At 36.8% G+C, this 20,156-nt stretch overlaps 2 protein-coding genes across 4 annotated transcripts in view; both read left to right on the forward strand.

Moving 5' to 3' along the window:
• slc35c1 (solute carrier family 35 member C1) lies at positions 1-15,081 on the forward strand. Its single transcript, XM_077712748.1, has 3 exons — positions 1-578; positions 1,048-1,619; positions 14,945-15,081. The coding sequence occupies exons 1-3, from the start codon at positions 62-64 to the stop codon at positions 14,984-14,986; spliced, it is 1,131 nt and encodes a 376-aa protein (XP_077568874.1). The 5' UTR covers positions 1-61; the 3' UTR covers positions 14,987-15,081.
• The window catches only part of LOC144194011 (excitatory amino acid transporter 2-like), a 21,754-nt gene continuing 3,072 nt past the window's right edge, over positions 1,475-20,156 (forward strand). Inside the window, exons 1-10 of one of the 3 annotated variants that reach the window (XM_077712747.1) lie at positions 12,511-12,780; positions 14,945-15,084; positions 15,264-15,416; positions 15,970-16,220; positions 16,326-16,434; positions 16,543-16,669; positions 16,769-17,002; positions 17,658-17,852; positions 17,970-18,104; positions 19,907-20,117. In XM_077712747.1, coding sequence (XP_077568873.1) covers positions 12,731-12,780; positions 14,945-15,084; positions 15,264-15,416; positions 15,970-16,220; positions 16,326-16,434; positions 16,543-16,669; positions 16,769-17,002; positions 17,658-17,852; positions 17,970-18,104; positions 19,907-20,117 — 1,605 coding nt within the window. In that variant the 5' untranslated portion in view covers positions 12,511-12,730. Of the gene's footprint in view, positions 1,620-12,507; positions 12,781-14,944; positions 15,085-15,263; positions 15,417-15,969; positions 16,435-16,542; positions 16,670-16,768; positions 17,003-17,657; positions 17,853-17,969; positions 18,105-19,906; positions 20,118-20,156 lie in introns of those variants that run through there. The other 2 variants (XM_077712746.1, XM_077712745.1) reach the window with 2 other exon arrangements.

A 20,156-nucleotide genomic window follows, 5' to 3' on the forward strand; every position in this document is an offset into this window, starting at 1 on the left:
ACTGACAGGAAATAGCAGTAAACTACATGTTGTTTCCTACAAATGATCACCAATTTCTTCAATGATGAACCGGGCCCAGTTGAAGCGGTCCAGTATTTTGAGGATGGCTGGTGTGGAAATGGTAGACCGAGACGGAAACGGAGAAACCTTTTTTCTCCGGGCTGCGAGGATAGCAGCCGTGGTAGCGATGTACTGGTTCGTCTCCATAACAATGGTGTTCCTCAATAATCACCTACTGGACAACCGCGACCTGAATGCACCGTTGTTTGTGACTTTCTACCAATGTGTTGTGACGGTGGTGCTCTGCTGGCTGATGCAGCTGTTTTCTGCAGCGTGCCCACAGTTGATTGACTTCCCATCCGTCAAATTTGACCTGAAGACGTCCCGTGAAGTTTTGCCCCTATCGGTGGTCTTTATAAGCATGATATCATTCAACAATCTATGCCTCAAACAAGTTGGAGTGGCCTTCTACACTGTGGGGCGTTCCCTCAGCACTGTATTTAATGTTTTGCTGTCATATGCAATTTTGAAACAGACTACTTCCTCCAAAGCCATACTATGTTGTGGTATCATTATAGGTAAGTAGGATCTCGTTTTTAATCATTAAATGCTGAATGAATTTAATTAAATGCTTTTATTGTCATTATACAGGTATAATGTGATTTAAAGCTTTAACATCAGTGCACAAATAACAACAGACAGAAAAATTAGTAATCAATAAATAGGTAGTTTGCTTGTTGTTCTTGTGGACGGTACATTTAAAGACACACTCCCCTAATATTTGTGATCCAATCTTATTGAAATTTGGTAAAGAGAGCTGAAAAAGAACAAAAAACAAATGCAGATTGGTAAATAGGTCTGAAGTAGTGAAAGTCTTATGTGGTTGCCCTGTCATCCCTTTTACAATTAGGCGTTTGTGTTGTACTGGTACACAATTCCTTTTTAAAAAGAAATAAATAAACAAATTTGGTTCTCATATTTGTGCATAATAATCCTTGCATCTGAACACGTATCCAAAGACCTGATTCTTGATGTGATATTTCTCAGGTGGATTCTGGCTTGGTGTGGACCAGGAAGGCACAGCAGGGTCACTATCCTGGTCTGGTGTCTTTTTTGGTGTGATCGCCAGTGCCTGTGTGTCCCTTAATGCCATATTCACTAAGAAAGTGATGCCTGCTGTGGATGGAAATATCTGGAAACTGTCCTACTATAACAATATCAATGCATCCATCCTCTTTCTTCCACTCATTCTTGTGTTTGGAGAGGTGGAGCGCATCATCAACTACAGTCACCTCATGGATCTGTGGTTTTGGGGCATGATGACCCTTGGGGGAGCATTTGGTTTTGCCATTGGTTATGTGACTGGCTTGCAGATCAAGTTTACCAGTCCACTGACACATAATGTCTCCGGAACTGCTAAAGCTTGTGCTCAGACTGTGATTGCAGTGGTTTACAACTACCACAGCAAAAGCTTTCTGTGGTGGACCAGTAACATGTTGGTTCTCGGTGGTTCTTCAGCCTACACATGGGTTAAGAGCCGAGAAATGAAGAAGATGTCCTCCAAGCAACCTCAGGATTCCACCAAAGAAAAACTATTTGGAGACAGAGGAAATGTTGGGGTATAGTACTCACACACACACAAGCACGTACACACAATAGGAAAATGATAGTTTTTAGAGATGCTGTAGGTTATTTTTAATTGTGTGGTTCAGAATCTTTAGCAGAACATAATGACTGACCAATATATTTTTTTGGGTGGTTTGGGATGTCTTGAAATTTAAATGTCTTGCTATTAAAATTGTACCTTGACTTGAATAGCCAAATCATTCTGTGAATGAACTTGTAATTTACCCCAAAAGATCACAAGCAAACAGCAGTCTGTAAAGTAGGAATTATTAAACTGCGCACTGTTTATTTATTAGTGAAATCACCAAGAAGCATTGGAAATGTTTAAACCCCATTTTTAATATTTTATGTATATATAAATCATAAAAGGTTAAGGCATTTTAATTATCTATTTTTTTTATATTTTTTGCAACACTCTCACTTTGAATGTCCTCTGTCTGTAAAGTGTATGGCCAGCCTTTTTCTTTTTGGGGCATACCACAAAAAAATCAGTTTTAGCTTCCAATTAATGTTGTACTGCTTTAAACTACAAAACTACTGTACTGTAAAAACTTTAAACATCTCTCTAATGAGACACATGGACCGATCTTCACTGGCCTACTAAATCACAAAGGTTTTTCCCCTATTAGAATCCTCTAAATATTCTCATCTTTTAAGCGCCTTCCACTTCTCTCAGCAGTTAATTTTCTTCTTCCTTTCATCCTAACATCAGAACAATTCAAAACATGGGCATCAAACAGTTATTTTCCAAATGTAGGTTTGAATAATTAGCATTATGCTCAAGAGAGCAATAAAGGAAGCAGGTATCCTATTATGGGGAGAAGTAATCATTTGGTTACTTAATTGCTTTTTAAAGTTGAGCATTTTCTAAATCTGATCTTTGTTACAGTGATTCAAATCTCACTCCACCTCAAATGTATTTTAATTGTGGTGTAAATGTTTTATATTTTCGTTGTTACTATGGAATTTTATATTTACTTGATTTTCTTGAGAACATTAAAGATTTTGATTTGTTTTATTTATTATTGACTTTTACTTCTTAACAACGTGCCTCTAATTTGTTTAGGGAGTAGTTTAGTCTGAACGGGTGTTTGGATTACACTTGGATTCCGTACATGGCAAAATTGGAGCTCGGACGTTTGGTCGCCGTTCTTTTGGTCCCTTTTGGTCGCCGGTCAAATGGTGGCAGAGAGTTTACTGTTGAAGCCAGCTCTAAAAATTATACTCATGAGAGAGAGTTTAATATCTAAGAGAGAGAGAGAGAGAGTTTAATATCTAAGTACTGTTTAATATCTAAGTACATTTGACCGGCGACCAAAAGACCAGGGACCAAAAGGTACCAAAAGACCGGCGACCAAAAGACCGGGGACCAAAAGGTACCAAAAGACCGGCGAACAAACGTCCGGTCATGGGCAAATATTAGTTTTATTTTTTTTAAACCTGGTTTTGTAATACTGTATGTGCATGGATGGCCTGAATGGAAGTGGTTAGGGTGCAGGCCACTCAGTCTTGGTGTCTAGAGTTCGATCTTTGGTCAGTCCTCACTGTGTGGAGTTCTCTCCGGCCTTCCGTGGGTATTTTCTGGTTTCCTCCCACATCCCAAAAACATGCAAGGTAGACTGGTTGAACACTCTAAATTGCCCCTAGGTATGAGTGTGAGCAAGCATTGTGCCCTGCGATTGGGTTAGGGTTAGGATTTTGCAATTCCATTAAACTCTTTAGTTTATGATTGAAGATATTTGAAGGTTCAATTCAAGTCCAGATTTTGACAAAGTATTCCCCTTCAGTCTTTTCTTCTAATACTTAATCTGCCACGTAATACGGAGGATGGAACATTAGAATAAATGTAAAACTGTGCTTTCGCGTCAGCCTCCCTTTTTCCAATCACTGCTTAGCTGTTGTAATTCAGCATAATGGCACTTGATGGCAATGGCATTTCACTTCAGTCTCTGGTAAAACCAGAGCCAAATGATTTCAGCCTCAACAATTGATGAAAACTTGCAGGATCTTGCAAAAGAGAATACATTTTCCAACCACTGTGTCTATAGCCAAAATGAAAGAATGTGTTTTATTCTAAGTTTAATAGAAAGGGAGATGGTGAATTTTTTCAATACATTTTCAATGCAGGTCTATTAACTGACTCAGTATTTTTCCATTCACAATCCTTCCATTGCTAAAGTAGGAATTGCCATTCTGAGCCTCTCTATCATTAGCCCTCGGTTTGGGAAAAACAAGTGGAGTCCTTGTGCAGTTCATTCATTAGTAAAGAAAACCATACTTGTGGATGAATTCTCTGTATCTCTTTTTTTATCTCTTAGGTGCAATGTACACAGAACACTATTTTGGAACACTGAACCTGTAGCTAAAGGTTAAAAAAAATCATAGACATCTCGAGTAATTTCTGTTAATGTCAATTGGTTCAAGAGGTTTACCAACTAGCATGATCACAAACTCAAATCTTGCCTGTGCCTTTTAAACAAAGCGGCTATTCTCTGCCAGATATAAGTTCAAAATAATCTTGATTTATTGATAACTTCAAAGTTATATTCAGTGTGAAACAACAAATTGATAAGTATGTGAGCAAGCCTGTTTTAGCTTCATTTGGTGGTCTCAGGGTCACTAAATGAAGAGTCGGCCATGTTTGACATGGCTGATTTGTGTAACGTTTCAATTTAATCTCATGCACTGCATGTTGCATTATTCATTACCTCTATTTATCTGTTGTGGTTGTCTGGCCCTTTTTGATCTTTAAATTCATTTTCTTTTCCCGTTTGGACTTTTCTAATTCTTTGATCATATATGAGGTTGTTTCCCATTTTTGTGGTTCTACTGGCCTTTTCACAGACTGCTAAACTCCTACTGACCACCTGTACTCAACACATTTCACTTTGGATTTTGTTTTTTAAATGGTTGATAAATTGGTGGATTTCTGTCAAAAATTGAGGCAAACAGTGTTCAAATGAATTCATTCATTCATTTTTTGAACCGCTGTACCCCCACAAGGGTCGCACGGGGTTCCGGAGCCTATTCCCGCTGACTTTCAGGCACGGTGCGGGGGACAGCCTGAAATTTTGGCCAGCCGATCGCAGGGCACAAAGAGACAGACAACCATTCACGCTCAGGCTCATACCTAGGAGCAATTTAAAGCGTCCAACCAGCCTACCATGTATGTCTTTGGAATGTGGGAGGAAATGGGAGTACCAGGAGGAAACCCACGGAGGCTCCACACAGGTGGACCGACCAGGATTCGAATCCAGGACCCCAGAACTGTGAGGCCGACGTGCTTTCTGCAGTAAAAATTAAAAACAAAACAAAAAAAACCATTGTAACCTCCTTAATCAGCAGAAAGAAAATTCCAGTCATGCAGTCATAATAATGTAAACATGGTTAAAAGTAAAGTAATAATATAATGTACACTCCCCTTACTTTGAAAATGGAATGGGGATTAGTTACCTTCTATGTTACATTATGTTTAGGATCATTGAATCGGAAACTTGCATTAAGTGCATAAAATTGCCTTTTTAGGGGCTGTTCAAAATCTGCTAAACTAGTCCGTTTCCATCGGTGTCATTTTTATTCATTTATTCCTTTTCATCGTATTATGTTATGTTCGAGTGATTATGTAACAATGGATCACTGATATTGGCATAAAATAAATGTTGGATTTAATATTTTGAACTCAAAAATTGTTCAGCCAGACTGCCTGTGTCGTCTCGGACCGTTGATAGTATTTTAGTTTGAAAGGGTATATTTGTACAGAACCATCTTCTTTCTAAGTGTGTGTCAAGGCATGCCTGCATGTGAGGTCAGGTGTTCTTGAGTTTGCCTGCAGACTGCCTGACATGTGCTGTCATTGAGGAGCACACTGAGAGGATTTGCTAAACAGCTCTTTTGCCTAAGATGCAGACACCTGCCACATACCTTTGCAGGTTTGTATAGAACATAGGTACAATTCAAGAATGAAAATATCTACAATTTGAAAACATTATTTTGTAGCATACACTCTTATGGATTCACCCAATTTTAAATTGTCCAGTACGACAGACTGTATGCACATCACTGTAACTGTTAACATTAAAGGGCAATTTCCCCAAAAAAATACAATTGATACATATATATAATCCACACATATATAGTACATATTATAATCCACACATATATAGTACATATTAACTACAATTACTGCTTATGTTCTATTTTTGTTGTTGAGTTAAACACTTAAACGTTCTGCTCAAATTGGTTGATGGTTAGAACAGCTCACCCTCAACTAAGAGGAGCTGTTTACACATTTGAACTGATGCAAAAGCATCAGGATTCATTTGAGCGCATGTGCTGAGAAGGAGTATGCGCACTCATTGGAGTTTGAAAATGGGGAGGAGTCATCATTTCCTTTAGACACATTTGCAAAGGAACCTGCCTCATTATATATTTAATTCCTTGTGAAATAATAGTAATGTTTAAGAAAATATAGACAAAGAATCTAGAATCTAATTTTTAAAGTACATTTGCAAACATATTTAAATTGAAGACAGTTTTGAAGGTGACAAGACAACCAACAGGTGAGCAAATTTCATTAGGAATTTTTGAATAGTTACTCTGGAGGCACACAAGGAGGAAGCACCTCATTTTAATCAGGCAATAAATGGGCTTGTATTAGTGTGGGGGGGGGGGGTGATGTCTGGATGTATCAATTAAAATAGAGGTAAACGTTTTATGTATTCATCTTTTCTCCTATAAATGTCCTTGGAAGCACACTGATTTACAGTTTACCTTATATTAACTAAATCATGAATTTTAAAGATACACAAGACTGCTTACTTCACTGAGAAAATATATTACAGTTGGTCAGATCAGGAAGTTTATACATTCTTACTTTTTAGATCAGGGGTGGCAAGGTCCGGTCCTCGAAAGCCCCTATCCAGTCTGTTTTTCATATCTCCCTCCACCAACATACCTGAATCAAATCATCTGGATTGGTATCAAGCTTCTGGACATCTTGGAGATGATTTGATCATTTGATTCAGATGTGGTAGAGGAGAGAGATATGGAAAACGAACTAAGTAGGGACTCTCGAGGACCACACTTGGCCACCCCTGTTTTAGATCATTAAAACACCCCAAACATCAATGGCAAATTGAATTGAGTAATAGCTTTGCACCTTATAATATCGCTTCCTGCAAGCAGAGCACAGAGATGTTAGTTGTCATGGTATGTTTCAAATATCTTTCTTAAGACAGAGCGAGGGTAAGGGGTTAATACAAGTTAATTTATATTTAGACACCTTTGTCAATGAATAATGATCAAAAAGAAAAGCTAATTTGGAGTGATGATTAAATAATTTAAACCCCAGAATAACTATATTATCCATGAACAATGTCAAAGCATGTTTGTAATCTCATCTCATCTCAAATGATGCATACCATTCATTGTGTTGTCGGTACTTTCATTTTCTGAACCGCTTTATCATCATTAGGTTTGTGGGGGGTGCTGGAGCCTATCCCAGCTGACTCCGGGCCAGAGGGGGGGGGGACACCCTGAATCGATTGCCAGCTGTTCGCAGGGCATATGGAGAGTCCAATCAGCCTATCATGCATGTTTTTGGAATGTGGGAGGAAACCAGAGTACCTGGAGGAAACCCACGTAGGCCCAAGGAGGACATGCAAGTTCCACACAGGTGGACATGATCTGGATTTTAAACCAGGGCCTCAGAGCTGTGAGGCCGACGAGCTAACCACTTGCTCCACCGGACCACCCTGTATGCCTTTCTCATTAATTGAATTAATAAACAGTGGATGGTTTAATGCAGTGGTCTGCAAACCGGTCCTCGTGGGCAACTGTGGTTGCAGATTTTTGTTCCACCCAATCCAACACAAACAGTTTAACCAATGAAGTTTCTGCTGAACCAAGATGCACCTGATTCCAATCCATTGATTGGGTTAAGGACATTGAATTTATTTAGATAAATGGAAATTTGATTCATGGGAGTTCTTATATAACAATCGTAAAACAGCATAAATGATTTCACTTAGGAGACGATATTTCATTTATTTGTCGTCTTCTGTTTCAGAGGAACATTTTTGGACTACTTAAACTCAATGTTTTGGTTTTGATGCCCATTTAGCGGCAAAGAGGGTTTCTTTGATAGGTGTGACATATCCATTTCATAAAAGCAGGACTGTTATTGGACAAAACTACACTGAATGCAAAAATAACTGGAATCTGTTAAAATTGTTGGACATTATACCATTGTTTTTGGACCATAGAATGCACTTTATTATGATTCACAAGTGTCCATATTGTACTTTTAGATATTTAGAAATGCTGATGAGATGATCATTAGATTCAGGTGTGGTAGAAATGCATCTTGTTAGTCTGTAAAAAAAAAAAAAAATCTATACATAGCCCCTGGCTAGTTAAATGCTTAGGGTCTGGTCAATTGATGAATCCACTCCTCAGGTGATTGTTATCAGATTGCTGTACATTGGAAACACAATGGAAGGTTACTTCCAAATCTTCCTTTCTGTCATGCATGTTGCATGACAGAAATGCCACCAAATGAGGTTTTGAGGTAGCAACTTTCATTAGTGACACAATTAATCGCCAGAGGCCATGACAGCTTGTCTCTCTTGTGTATTCACCTTAATATCATCTGATTTCTCACCTTATATGAACCTCATGAAATATGAATGGACTGAAAGCCGTTTGTCTGGGCAACCTGGCAAGCCATTACAGCAAATTGGGGCACTAACATGCAAATATCTCTGCAATATTGTCCAGAATAAAAACAAAAACAAACAAACAAACAAAAATGCATTGTGCAATTTAGAATCAGGTATTTACCTTGTAGTACTTAAATCCTACCATTCTTTGGCTTTTCATGTAAAATCTCAATGGTGTGACTTGATTTTAAACTGCAAGCAGTTTTTTTTAATTTATTTATATTTTGCAGAACTATACTGCAAAATTCTCCACTTACAAACATATCCTCTGACTGTGTCTGATCCATCTCTATGTGCTGGATTAGGATGGCTCAAGACGGATTAGTTAATTATAGACACCTGCTGTCTAAGCGTGGTGTGTGTTGTCAGGTGTTGCAGCATGAGGTCGGCTTGGTGTTGAGTGCAGGGGGAAAGGCTGAGGGAGGTGTGAATTTGCATGGACAAATGGTTTGCCATGTGCACTGAGTGTGTCTGTTTTTCAAATTCTAATCTGTGACTGTTTATCTCTCAATGCGTTCACACTAATGAAATCACGGTGGAAAAGTTGGCTGAACATTTTGACCATATCACAGGACCACATGATGACATCTGACATATAGTATATGCAGATTGGGGTTGTTTTTTGCACATTGGTTAGGACTTAATATTTCAATGACACGAATCTTATCTTCTATAGTGCATGGTTTCTCAGTCTGTCAATGATATAATGAGAGTGCATGACAAAATCAATGGAAATGGAAAAATGTTCCTTATTTCTAGCTGGTTTGATCCTGGGTTGGTCCTCACTGTGATGAGTTTGCATGTTCCCCCATGGGCTTTTGTGGGTTTTCTCCCGGTACTCTAGTTTCCTCCCAAATCTCAAAAAACATGCAGATTAGCCTGGTTGAACACTCTTAATTGACCCTAGATATGAGTGTGAGGTTGACTGGTTATCCATAATTGCCCTGCATTTGGATGTCCACCGATTCAGTGTGTTCCGCCTGGTGCCCGTAGTAAGCTTAAAGAGGCTTCAGCACCCCCGTGACCCTTGTAAGGATAAATGGTTCAGAAATTGAATGAATGAATGAATATTTAAGTATGTTTAATCCTCTGACTGACTTGAAAATTTGTTGGCATTTTTCAATCAATCGTTCAATTCGATCTGTAATTCTATAGTATTTTCCATGCCTAAAAATGCAGCTCGAAGCGCTTCCCAAGCAAAAGCAGAAGAAATTCTCTTTGTCCACGTATCCAAATGTACACACATACTTTAGAAATATAAAATGAAGTCAAAATGAAAGAAATTCTCCCCTTTATGTTTAAAATAAATACCCTGTCTCCCGTTTTTGGGACTCATGGCCTCATTTGGGATTGGGGGAACTGGAAAGATGTCATCTCCAGGTTGCAGTGTCACTTAGACAACTTGTATAATCAGTTGCGTGAAAACAAAGCACCGGTTGTGGGTTAAAGACAATAGACAGCATCACTGAAGCTAGTGTTCAAACTAAAGCAAACTTTGAGCAAAATAACTTTACAGTTGAGTATGAGCAATGTGCATGATTGAAAAATTACATCATAAACTCTTTCTAGTCACTTCAGTCTTTGTTTCTTCAAACCATAACTTTTTACATGTTGGATATGATTTGGCAGCTGGGCCTAGTCCTATGGGAACAGCCACTCTGCCTATAGAGTACTCTGTGATTGTTTAATTTGATATCTGGTGGATTTGGTGATGATTGTCAAAAGGTAAATTTTTGGGAAAACAGGAATCAGGTGGGTGAAAAGGTAGTGTGATAATTTGGGCAATGTCATCACGTTTTGTTTTGTGATCAAAACCATATACACAATTTTTAGCTATGCTTACGTTTCAAAAAACTAAAATCCTTCCAGAGGTGATGAAAGAAACTTTTTTTGGCAGTGGAAGCAGCAAGCAATGGTTTATGCTCTCATTAAAAATTGATGTGTTGGTTAGGATATTATAGTTCCCGAAAAACTTGGTTTTAATGATATATTTCTCTACCTATGTGCATGGAAAAAGTGAAATTCCTTTGTGTATGTGTGTGTGTTTGTGTTTCTTCTGTCTACTGGATGTACATTATAGGTGTTTGCAGCAGTTAGAATTTTGGTTCCATCAATGTCTCTGAACAAGAAAACTGAACCCTAAAATTGCTCTCAGCATGCCATGCTTCTTTTGTCTTTCACCTGAAACAAGATCAATGCGGTACAAGAAAGAAAAATAATTAAGAAAACAATACAAAACTCCTAATTGATCTGATTGTTACTATTTTTCCTCAAGGCACATTTTATCCACTGACTGCAAGAATTATCTAATTCAGCGTTTGCCAACCATTTTTAAGCCATTTTCAAATTGAAATAAATCTCCCTGATCACCACTTATTAAAACATTTCAAACCTGATACAGTTCATTGATTATTTTGGGACATTCTGGTATTTTGAAAAAGTTGTTCCGGTTATCATTAGTATAGATAATAATAACAATAATAATAATAATAATAATATTAGATGATAACAGATAATTGTTGTTTCAATAAATTGATTAAAACCATTAATTTTACTAAAGCATACTAAAGATCTAACGCTACATTAATTTTAAACAGTTTGAGAATAGTGGGTCTCAAGCTAGACCAATTGACAGCCATTGTATTCTTTACTGAATGAGCTGTTTTAACTGCAAACCAAGCGTTCTGTGAAAAAATATTTTTGTTAAATATTGTTTGGCAGGTAAACATCTAATAATGTATTGTCTTAATGACTTCCGGGATGGAAACAAGCTTAAACTTTTTAATTTAATACATTTAAAATGAAAAATTGTAGAGAAACCAAGATTACACTTTACAATAAAACATAACATGTTATTAGCATTATTATTATTAATTTGGCATTAACAAAAATTACATTTCATTCAAAGTAAGAAATGATTCAGTTACATTTTAGCGAATGTATTGTAAATCCAATGATTTAGTTCAGGTAAGGCAATATGATTTGTGTAGCATTTCACACAAGAACATTCAGAGTGACTTACATGACACTAAAGTAAAACAACAACAAATAAATAGGCACACAAGTCACATAAAATTGTCAAAAGAGTTTAAAGAAAAAAATTGAAACCAGAAATAGAAATAAAACCAAACAATATATACAAATCTGAAATCGTATATATCCAGAAATGTGAACTTTATGGGCAAACATAAACATGCTCTGGTGATAAATAGCATTTGTTTGCCTGATTTAAAGAGCACACTTCACACTTTTCTTCGGGAGACTTGTTCTGGAGGTGAGAAGCATAATAACTGAATGCTCCCTACTTGCTTATTATTCTTGGAACAGATAGGAGACCAGTTCAAGACGACCTTTAGGGTCTAGATACTTTGAAAGAAATCATGGATGTATTTTGTTCACAGGAAAATGAGTGCTTTGTAGACCAGCAGTAAGATTCTATTAATGTCTATTTTTTTCACAAACAGAAAGTTAGTAATGTTTTTTTTTCACATGAGGTGTTATATGGTTCAGTTTCCTTGTAAATTCTAAGGACTGTGCCAGCAGCATTTTTGCAGCTTCTTGACTATTTTTTATAATTATCATTATTATGCCTTAGAAATATGCCATTACAAAAGTCCAATCTACTTAAAATGGCTGTTTTTCCAAATCTTGTTTGGACAGAATTCCAATAATTCTGGCTTTATAATCTTTAGGTGGTAATTGACAGATTTAGTGACACATTTTAAATAACATTCAAAGTTTAGGTTAGAGTCAATAGTTAGGTCTGTCTGCACTAGCAGATTTCCCGAGCTTTCAAAAAGCATAGATATATTTCAAGAGCCAATAGATGAAATAATATTAGTAGATTTTTCTTTTGTGTGATGCAAACCTTCTCCCAGAAAACATTAATATTCATTAAAAATGACTACAGTAGTTGCATACCTAAATGCCTTGTTGATTATTTATAAAAGCGAGCTGTTCACCTACTTTTACAACATATCTATAAGCATTTTCAGATGAAACAATTTTGCCATCAATTAGGATGTATAATTGCATTTAAAAAAAGTTTGAATGATGTAAAAACGTGTTTACAGAAAAGATAAAATAACTACAAAACCAAGGGTTATGTTTGATCTACTAATCTTGGCAGTTTGACTCCACCCTCTTTGTCTGGTTGTGTTCTATCAGACCTGAAGAAAAGCCAGTTTACCTTTCCGCAAATCACTGCTACTGCTTACCCAAGCATCTGAGGACTTGGATGTATTTCACAAGCTGAATAGGATCTGCAACTTTTTTTAAAGGCTGAAGAACATTCTACGCAATAAGATATATATATTTTTTGGGCTTGGGGTCTTCTAATTGGACATACAATGACATTGTTCATTTTCACCTGACGGATACCGGTGATGCCACACTTACATACAAATCAAATTCTTAATTTCTCAGAAATCAACAGGTGAGTGCATTTAGGGTGAATTCATTGTGCGCAATGATGTTGTAGTACAGAAGGTCATGTGATTAGCTATTAAAAAGATTTTGTCTAACTATTGCTGAACACTTTGGTTTCATGTTGGTCATGCAGGTGTGTTTTTGATTAAATAAGAACCTAGAATATTTCTATATTCTTATTGTCATTTTGAAGCATACTGAAGCAACAGAAATACAAATAAATTCTTCAACATTTTATTATTATCTGTTTATGCCCTTTAGATAACATCAAATAGATCATTGATTAATGCTTTTTACGTAGCCGAATCAGTCCATTTTACATATGTTAAAAACATATCATTTGGTATAACATTCTTAGATTGAGAGATGATCTTGTCCAATCAAAATACAGATAAGGAATAACAAATCTCCCACTCATAATATTAGATTACATTCACCAGGCCCACCTTGATGGCACCTTGACTATTCGCGGCAAGCCCATTTTCTGTTATGTAACACCATTTACTTGTGTGCTGCTGGAGGTGCTAATTTTATCCTCTTGAAGGGACTTAAGTCGTATTAATACCGGTGCACTTAGTATCAGACAGGCGTGATTGACTTGGCTATTTTCACTTTACATTAATTGTTCATTCTATCACGCTGTGTCAAAAGTTCTACAATACACATTCAGTCTTATTTGATAGGTAATTAAGCCTCACAATAATCATAATGACTTTCTTTTCTATATGTCTTTCCACAAATCAAATTAATAAATGTTTTGTAAGTTTCACTATTTTACTGCTCTCTTTTACTTTTTCCAAGCAGAATATAGTGTCCATTTTTGGCTTTTAGGATTGATAATCCAGGTGTTAAAGTCAATAGGGTCAAGCATCTCAATGGCTTGAGCTTTGTTACATAACAGCAAACGTCTGTACTCTACAGTAGATTTAAAGGCTGCAATGGGGAGAGCTGATCTCTAAGTCCAAGAGGCTTTACACTAGACCATAACAAACCAAGATGTTGCATCAGTTGTGTGCTGCAGTGGCATGATGAAAAGCTTGCGTCAGCAGTAACCTGTGAGATTTTGAAGCAACAAAGTGACCATAAACTGACCCTTTAGAACTTTCATTATGTTAGAAATACGATGTTGTATTTATATATCTCCATTAAATGAAAGAAATTAAATAAAGTTAGAAGGATGTACAGGACGTTTGAAGGTAGAAACTGAGAGATGTTTAAATTATTCCCATTGCTATTAAATGTGTTTTCGGGTTACCTGTAGTCCAGTGTAGTGGATTTTACAGGCTAATGAGCTGCTCTCTTTTGGTATAAAAATCCCAGTACTTTATAATCCATTCATTCATTTTACGTATCGCTAACCTCACAAGAGTCCCCAGCCAACTGAGGCAGCAGACATGGTACACCCTGAATTGGTCGCTAGCCAATCGCAAGACACATTCATGCCTAAGGACAATTTAGAGTCTTAAACCAGTCGAGCATGCCTTTTTTGGACGAATGTGGGAGACGAACGGAGAACCGTTAGAAAAACCCATGCGGGCACGGGGGAAGATTAAAACCTCTCACAGAAAGAAACCCATCCGTGATTAAATCCTCGATCTTAGAACTGTGTACTGACTAATGTAAACACGTGTCCACACGCCACCACCTTTTGTACATAGCCCCCCAGAAATATATAAATAAATGATAAGATCTGAGGGAATCACCTTGTTTTGTTTTGTCTTGTTGTATTAGTATTAATCGGACTATAATGAGAAATTATTAGACTTTATCGATGATAAACTTTATTGGTAAATCATCAATCTTGGTTCAAATGAATTAAAATTTGAAAATTAAGAGAAACTAACTGTGGTTTAATGCACTATTGGCCAGAACCCTAAGCTTGACAAACTCAAGCTTTGACTATTTATGTAGAAGAGTGCATGTGTTTTGGTTTTTTACTCTGATCAGTGCTAACCTACTTGATTTGACAGAATACATTTGAGAGTTCTATACACTGCGCTAAGTGCAACATTATAATCCTTCACTGTTTTCCCATTGTTGAGTAAAGCCTCTCAAATAAACGTTTTTTTTAAGTTTCATTGTTTTGATACAATAATATATAAAATTCCAAACAGTTGTCATCACCCTCATGTCCTCTTATAAACGCTTTTCAATGTTTTCTTCTGTCACAGTGCCAACAAGATGCAGAAGCAAGTGGAGGTCAGGATAGATGAGGGCCATTTGGAGCCCACCGTGGAAACAACTGAGAGTGCGTGCAGCAGTATATGTGATAAAATCATGAAGAATATGGTTCTAACTCTGACAATTCTTGGTGAGTCTAATATCACATTATTATTGCTCGTCTTCAAGCAATCAAACTAAAATCTTCAAAAAAAAAAGTGTCATTTTGTCAGTTACAATCATCATAGCTGTATGTTTTCTTTTTCAATACTCAATAATGGTAGTGAGGAAATGTTTTAATTGTTTATTTGTCTTTTATCCTTGATCCAGGTGTGTTTATGGGTTCCATTGCTGGAATGCTGCTGCGGCACATATCACCCCTTCCTCCTGATGTTATTATGATAATAAGCTTCCCAGGGGAGATCCTAATGAGGATGTTGAAGATGCTTATTTTGCCTCTTGTTGTTTCAAGTCTGGTAACAGGTGGGTAAAGGAACATGGCATCTGAAGATTTGCTGCTTAATTTGTGTGTTCTGTGTTCATTAACAAGTCTGAGTGCGGGTTTGGAGCCTCGAGCTAAAACAGTGAACAACAGGAACAAGAGCTTTTAAAAGTTAGAAAATAAAAAAAGGTGAAATAATCAATTAGGCTTGGTGAATACTGTCATCCTAAATGCAAATGAAAATAATTTCCCTCTTACAGTTAAAACAATGCACAAAAGTGTTGGTGAGGTAAACTGGTAACCGCTATACAAAATTTACCTTTATGAATACATTATTTCACTAATTTATGCTTGACACACATCAAAATGTCAGGGGCTAACAAAAGACTTTAAATATTGTTTCAAGATTATAGGTAAGTAATAATTTCATATAATTGGAACAAAATTGGATGGATGCATATTAATTGCAAACAATCAATTGCAATTTTATAGTTACCATGGTACATTACCATCAAAGCACTACATTAAAAAAGAAACACACTTATATTAAATGTGACTAATCTGTTTTTATATATTACATTTATGTTACAACAGGACTGGCTGGTTTGGATGCTAAATCTAGCGGGCGTTTAGGTACGAGAGCCATGGTGTACTATATGACAACAACAGTGATTGCAGCAGTCTTGGGGGTAGTCTTAGTGCTGCTCATTCATCCTGGCAACCCTAAACTAAAAGCTAATCTTGGACAAGGGAAGAAGAATGATGATGTTTCCAGCATGGATGCTCTCTTTGATCTCATCCGAAATCTGTTCCCAGAAAACTTGGTGCAAGCCTGCTTTCAACAGGTGGGTTTTATCGTAAAAGCTCAATTTGCTGCCAACACCTTGAAGTTAGAACAACAAATAAGGTTATTTCTTCTGTTGTTTCATTATTCTTATCTGCCTCTACAGATACAAACAGTGACCACAAAAGTACAGGTTCCCACTAACAGAACCAAAGCGCCCCCACAGTTCACCATCAAGAGATCACTTCAATTCAAGAGTGGGATGAATGTCCTTGGTAAACTAGTGATTCTTTTCTAGAAAAAACAAACAAACAAAAGATATTAAAGATGACATTTCATGTGCCTGGCTTTATTTTTGAGGTTCACTTGTATTTTGTCTTTAGGTTTGATTGGATTTTTTGTTGCTTTCGGAGTCGTCATGGGGAAACTGGGGGAAAAGGCCAAGATTATGCTCGAGTTCTTTAACGTCTTGAATGAGATTATCATGAAGATTGTCGGTGGAATTATGTGGTAATTGTACTACTCTAAAAGGCCATCATAGGAACCATATATATTGTTGATGCTCTTCCATCAATAATTGCATTGTTTTTTCTTCTCATTGGGTTTCAGGTACTCACCTTTTGGTATTGGTTGCCTAATCTGTGGGAAAATCATCTCCATCGCTGATTTAGAGATTGTTGCTCGACAGCTGGGAATGTACATGCTCACTGTGATCGTAGGCCTCATCATCCATGGAGGCATCTTCCTTCCACTAATATACTTGGTGATAGTGAGAAAAAATCCTTTCACGTTCTTCATGGGATTATTCCAAGCTTGGGTCACAGCACTTGGAACAGCTTCCAGGTATTGCAATTTCTGTGTCAATCAACAAGATATCAATTTAATGATGTTGGTTAGTTTGACTTTAAACACATTGTTTTAGTTGAAGGATATATTTTTACCTTGGCTATACAGCCTATAACAACATGAACTTTTATTAAAAGCGCTAACTGGAATATTCATGCCAGAGGCAACTTCCAACGTTGTTTCTACGCGAGATGTTTTCATTTACTTTGTGTTTTATTAATGACATGAGATGCCCTCATTCCTCTCCCGAGGTGAACTTATCCTTTTAAGTTTCTGCCAGCTCACTTCTCCACCATCTACAAGTAGTAATTGTTAAACAGAACATTGCAGATGATGATGATGAGTCATATTGTCTCTCTATATGTGCCCAGACCTGAATAATTTCAATCTCAATCCAGTCATAGGCTATTCTAGTTTTTAGCAATGAAAATAACTATGATACCAACAAAAAGCATTATTATTAAATTAATATTTGTCAGAATATTGTAACATGGTACAACAGGTATCAGCCATTTAGCCTACATTTGTTGCATAATAGCAAATATTAACTAGAAATATTTACACATTAAACTGTTGGTCAGTTTGAGACACTAGTGCAAATGCTAAAGTAACGCACAACATATTTTTCTTCTTTATATCTAAATTTCTATAGTGCCGGAACCCTGCCTGTCACATTCCGATGTTTGGAGGAGAATCTGAAAATAGACAAAAGAGTAACACGTTTCGTCCTCCCTGTGGGTGCCACTATCAACATGGATGGCACAGCCCTCTATGAGGCTGTGGCTGCTATCTTTATTGCTCAGATGAATGGAATTGAGCTGGACTGGGGCCAGATTCTCACTGTCAGGTGAGGCGACTACTTACTACACATGTGATTAACATGGAAATCAGTAACATTTAGTGGCAATGATTACGATTTAAAAACATTGCCATCCAAACTATGCCAAATGGGTTTCTCCTCCAGTATGACAGCAACCCTGGCCAGCGTCGGGGCAGCCAGTATCCCCAGTGCTGGACTCGTAACAATGCTGTTAATCTTAACAGCCGTGGGACTACCTACACAGGACATCAGCCTTCTTGTAGCTGTTGACTGGCTTCTGTGAGTAAAGCACTCAAAATCTCATTGCACAAGCGTCATCACTTTTGTTTTTGAAATCTATTCATGAAGACTTTCATACCACACCCACTGTTTATTCAGTCTGTTGACTTATCTGAAGTTTACTTATGTTGCATTGAATGTTTGAAACTAGAGTTAACAAAAAGTTAATTCCTCATAGACATCATTAAAAAGTATGTCATCTTTTTCCAAAAATGTGGAACAGGAAAATTTGTATGCACTTCACACTGAAAACTACAAGCAATGGCTTTTGATTTGTTTTTGGGGAGTGGTTCCCTCCAAAAATATTGGCATTAATATGTTTGGAATTGATATAGTATTCAGTTTTGTTCTACTGATATTGCCAATTTGTCTTTTTCACTACTTGACACAAAGTTGTGTTGACACAAAGATCTGCTGTTGACGATTGAAATGTATGTATGTATATATATATATATATATATATATATATATATATATATATATATATATATATATATATATATATATATATATATATATATATATATATATATATATATATATATATATATATATATATATATATATATATATATATATATATATATATATATATATATATATATATATATATATATATATATATATATATATATATATATATATATATATATATATATATATATATATATATATATATATATATATATATATATATATATATATATATATATATATATATATATATATATATATATATACAACTTTTTTGTAAGTAGGGATATAGTTTATTAATAATAATACAGCTGTGTTATGATCATGAAGGAGGGCCTCAAAGCAGGCAATCGTGACAACTGTTACAGTGATGTTATATCTTCATTAATGAGCCACTTGAGCAGCAAGCCTGGGCGAAGGTACCAGAGGCTTGGATCAGGCAGGCCAGTGAACATGACGTAGAAGTCGAGAGCTGTGGGCTCCGCAGCAGAATCTGAGTCAAAGTTACAAGAGGCATGGGCGAAAACGTGGTCCTCGGGCAAAGCAAGAAATCGAAGATCCGGAAACAAGAACCGTATTCAAAACGTGTGCATCCACCGACAGTAAAGTGAAAGAGGCCATCTAAAAACATGGTTGAGCTCTGGCTGCCTTAAGAAGGTCAGCAACAAAGATTGCTGACACCTGTCACTGCTCCAACCCTCTGATGCTGTAACCGTGATTGGGTGACAGACACACGCACCCAACCACCAGCCTGGCCCTGAGCCTGACAAGCTCTCACTTACATATGAACAATTGGATGCTTTTGGATTGCTTCTTGCAGTCGGGGCAACTTCACGCTCAACATAATTGAATCTGTCAGTAATGAGATCCTGATGCCACCAAGTTGGACTTATTGCACATCTTGGTTGTGCCAAGACTTTCCATTAATAAACAGAAATGGTGACTAAGGGCAGCCTTGGTGAATTGCTGGATGCAATCCAAATACAATGTGCAGCCACAATACCCTGAAGAATTCTTGTGCATTGGAGCTCAGTAAGAGTTCAGACGAGGTCCCATTTTCTACAACCAAAATTAAAACTTTACTATTGTTTACCCATTAAGCTTATTTTAGCTTACTGTAATTTTCAGTGGTATTAGTATCTCACAAAGCCCAGGCTTTCAAAATCAATGCAACAAAGTGAACTCAGGAAAATCTATCAAATCAGAAGGAATTTTGGCCATTGTCACAACACTGTCACTTTGAGTCCTGCCATAATGCCACAAAATGTGTGTCAGTGACACTTTCGTAGCTCTTGTCACAAAAGATGTCCATTCATTTTGACTTGCAGAGATCGCTTCCGTACCTCAGTCAATGTGGTTGGTGACTCTTATGGAGCAGGCATCGTATATCATCTTTCAAAACATGAGCTTGATTCCTTTGATGCCCAACAATCTCGGATGGATGATTTTGAGATGACTAAAAACAAGTCCTACTTTGAAAATAACACCAACCAGAATGTATACTCTCACCACAATTCAATCCTTATAGACGACTGCAAGGTACATTTTACGTTAACAGATATAGAGACTTGTATGTAG

The sequence above is a fragment of the Stigmatopora nigra genome, chromosome 3 (assembly GCF_051989575.1).
Source record: "Stigmatopora nigra isolate UIUO_SnigA chromosome 3, RoL_Snig_1.1, whole genome shotgun sequence".
Classification (NCBI taxonomy): domain Eukaryota; kingdom Metazoa; phylum Chordata; class Actinopteri; order Syngnathiformes; family Syngnathidae; genus Stigmatopora; species Stigmatopora nigra.